At 49.2% G+C, this 3,521-nt stretch overlaps 1 protein-coding gene across 1 annotated transcript in view; it reads left to right on the top strand.

The window, feature by feature from the left end:
* The first annotated feature begins 2,336 nt into the window (after positions 1-2,336).
* The window catches only part of RBP2 (retinol binding protein 2), a 9,814-nt gene continuing 8,629 nt past the window's right edge, over positions 2,337-3,521 (top strand). Inside the window, exon 1 of the mRNA XM_006759843.2 lies at positions 2,337-2,358. Coding sequence (XP_006759906.1) covers positions 2,337-2,358 — 22 coding nt within the window. The remainder of the gene's footprint in view (positions 2,359-3,521) is intronic.

The following is a 3,521-nucleotide window of genomic DNA, read 5'->3' as shown; positions in this document are numbered from 1 at the left end:
ATGAACATTTCCAGTGTGTGAACAACGAGGGCTGTGACATGTCCGACAGTTTATAGGACTTTCTTCGTGTACATTGAACATATTTCCAACACTGGGTAGCTTTTTTCCTCCTGGTGATCCGAATTTTACCTCAATACATAGGGCATCCCCAAAAAATGGATGCACGCACTTTGAATAATGGTAAAGGCAGTGTTTATTAAAATACATTTCATTTTCAAAATTGAGCTAGCAGCGGGGACAGTGTGTAGACATTCTTAGGGACACCCTGTACTTGGAAGAGGAAGGGGAGGCAAAAATCCTAACCGTGTTGCACCTGGTTTTAGTGCCCTGCGTGAGCAATAGGAACTGAGTTCTGATTCTATCTGTGGACAAATAAGTGGTCTGGAGCTTAGCTCTGAACAAGAGCATCAGAGGAGGAAAGCGAACCAGAGGGGCCAACATAGCTGCGGTTTTCTCTCTGACCCTGACCTTCTCAGAACCGGTTTCCTCATCTGCCGAGTAGGGGAAATAGCACCAGCATTGCCTGATTCTCCGGAAGATGTCGGCAGTGGAACGACGGGAAGTGCGTTAATGAGGGCCTTTTGGGGGCTGCCAGGTTTGAGCAGCCTGCCAAACAAGCGGATTCGGGGAAATGTCATCAGAAAGCAACTTTGTGTCTTTTTCTGCTCATTTTTAAAGAATGAAAATTCCTGCGGTGACTTTGGGTATAAAATCCAGCCTCTGTCTAGTTTCCACTCTGCAGGGTGGGCCCCTGAAACCCTTACTCTAGGTGTAAGGTGAGAGGCCGGCCACTCTGTCCCGCCCTCTGTCCTCTCTGCAAGGCGCGCTGCCCGTTCTCTCTCTAGAAACGGCCTTCCTGGGGCCTCCTCCACACCAGTGTGCAGCCTCCGCGCGCGGGGGAGGGGTTCCCACCCGGGGAACGCGTTGTTTGCGTAGCTCTGTCCCAGTATCTTTGGTATCAGATGCCTATTGTCTCTCACAGCTTCAGTCAGAATTTCCAGTTTAGCGTCATAGATCTACGTAGATCTCAAGCTAATGAGGAAACTGTTGGACCTTTTTTTTAAAAAAAAAATAAGTTTTATTGATTTTTAGAGAGAAAGGAAGGGAGAGAGAGAGATAGAAACATCAATGAGAGAGGAACATCATTGATCAGCTGCCTCCTGCATGGCCCCCACTGGGAATCGAGCCTGCAACCTGGGCATGTGCCATAAGCAGGAATCAAACCAGTAACCTCTTGGTTCCTGTGTCGACACTCAACCACTGAGCCACACCAGCCGGGCTTGTTGGACCTTTTTGTGCCAGAGTGTCTGAAGTTTAGAAGGAGTAGGCTGCCACTCTCCTGATTAAGATGAAAACTGTAGGTGGTTGTACTAGTTAAACCCCAAAGGTGGATGTGCTTGATGCCTCAGTTTACCCAGCTGCTGGCAGCCCACGGTGTTGCAGGGCCCCAGGAAGTTGCTCCAGCTTGAGGCCATGATGCCACGTGCAGAAATGCTTTAGCTGGAGTCACTTCCCACCGTGGAGACAGGACACCTGCTCCCTCTCACCTGCCCAGGGCAGGGGCTGTTACTCCAACGCTGACAAGCCCATGGAGCTTGCCTGCCTTGCGGCTGGGGGCACGAGGCCCTTAGCATTTGGGGAGAACACACATGGAGATCTCAGCAAATCCCAGATATGTAGACACCGTGAGGTATAACTCCACTTCCTGCCAAAGAATCGCCACTTTCTTAGCGTGAGTCCCAGCGTCAGGGAGTTGGCTTTCTCTGCGGGCCTGACAGCTGGTTCCGGGGGGAATGAGAGACTCCCAGTGACTCACCCCACACCCCAGCTGCTGGCCCCAGCAAGTGACACGTCATGCCAACCTTTGGGTTTGCCCCAAATTATCGAAGTCATTAACTGTTCAAAGAAGGAGTGCCAAGGGTCAAGGGCACCTCCTCTCCTGCCTTCCAAGACACCTGGTCTTTCTTGAGGTCCCAGATTCTTTTTTGACAGCAAATAAAGCAGCTGGTAAACTCACTTACCCTGAGAAAAGTGTCATGTCCTGAGGTCCTCCTTCTGGCTGGATCAGGTTGTGTCTGATTGGGTTGTTTTTTGTTTGTTTGTTTTTTGGTAACAGAAATCTTTATGTACAAGAATAAGCACCTGATTTTTTTAAAAGTCACTTTGCAGCAAAAAAGGGAGGTAATTGCTATTTTTATTATTTTTTGTAAATCAATAAAAATTATACCTATATTTTTGTCAGATCAACAAAAAATATAATAAATTTTTGGTGTGCTGCAGAATTTTAGTAATTAATTTATGTGAGCCATGGGATGAAAAAGGCTGAAAATCCCAGGATGAAGATGATTTTAGGTAGTGGTAAGTGCTTAAAAAGGACAAGAAGGAATGATGGGGTGGAAAATGATGCGTGGTCAGGGAAGGCTGTCTGAGCAGGTGACATCGAAGCTGAAGCTTAAATACTGAGAAGTATTATTCCAGGCACAGGGAACAGCACGTGCAAAGGCTCTGGGCATGTTTGAAAACCATATGACGGCTGGTGTGTTGGGAGTATGGTGAACAAGGGAAGATCAGTCCACAGAGGCAGGTCAGGCCTTATGACAGGAAAACTTAACCTACCTTATTCTTGAAGGATCACTATGGCTACAGTATGAAGAATGAATCACAGGAGGGCAAGACTGGAAGCAGAGATCCCCATTAGCAGGCTGTTGTGTTGTTCAGGCAAAACATGATGGTGGCTTGGGCCAGGGCAGTGCCATGGGCTGGAGACAAGAGGAGAGATCCCGTGTATACTTTGGAGGTAAAGTGACAGGGCTTGCAGATGAATATGAAGCAAGAGGAAGTGAAGATGGCCCCCAGGCTTAGGCCTGAATAACTGGGAAGGTGGCGATCCCATTGGCTGAAATGGGGAAGGCCTGGGGAGGAGTGAGTTCAGACGGGGTGCTGGGCAGGGGACATGAGTGCAGCATTCTGTTTTCCATATTTTGGTTTCAGATGCTCATTATGCATCCAAGTGGAGTATTGAAACTGGCACATGGATACATGATCCAGGGCACAGGTGGAGTCAGGGGCGAAGATGGAAGGAATGCTTTCCATCTTGTGAGGGGAAGAATCTGAAGCCCAGGGAAGTGGGGAAGGGGCTTGCCTGGGGTCACCTGTGGCTGGGAAATGCTGCAGTGCAGACAGGAGCCCTGTCTGGTTCTAACACCCAAACTCTCTCCGCAGCACTGTTCCAGGAGGAGGCACTAGACCCAGGGTTAGGGGAGGAGGCTTCATTCTCGCCAAGTTTGTCAGGATGGGGACACCTAAGTAGACAGGCAGGACCCTTAGTAACTGCACAGGAGCCCCTCAGAGTCCCTCGGTGAAAACGAATGAGTGTGTGAGTGAGTGAGTGAGTGAGTGAGTGGAAGTAGAGATTCCCATTAGCAGGCTGTTATGCTGTTCAGGCAAAACGTGATGGTGGCTTGGGCTAGGGCAGTACCATGGGCTGGAGAAAAGGGAGGAAGATAGGGAAGGAGGGGGAA

Source organism: Myotis davidii, unplaced genomic scaffold (genome assembly GCF_000327345.1).
Source record: "Myotis davidii unplaced genomic scaffold, ASM32734v1 scaffold415, whole genome shotgun sequence".
Classification (NCBI taxonomy): Eukaryota; Metazoa; Chordata; class Mammalia; order Chiroptera; family Vespertilionidae; genus Myotis; species Myotis davidii.
The sequence above is the reverse complement of the archived record's forward strand: the minus strand, read 5'-3'. Positions and strand labels throughout refer to the sequence as shown.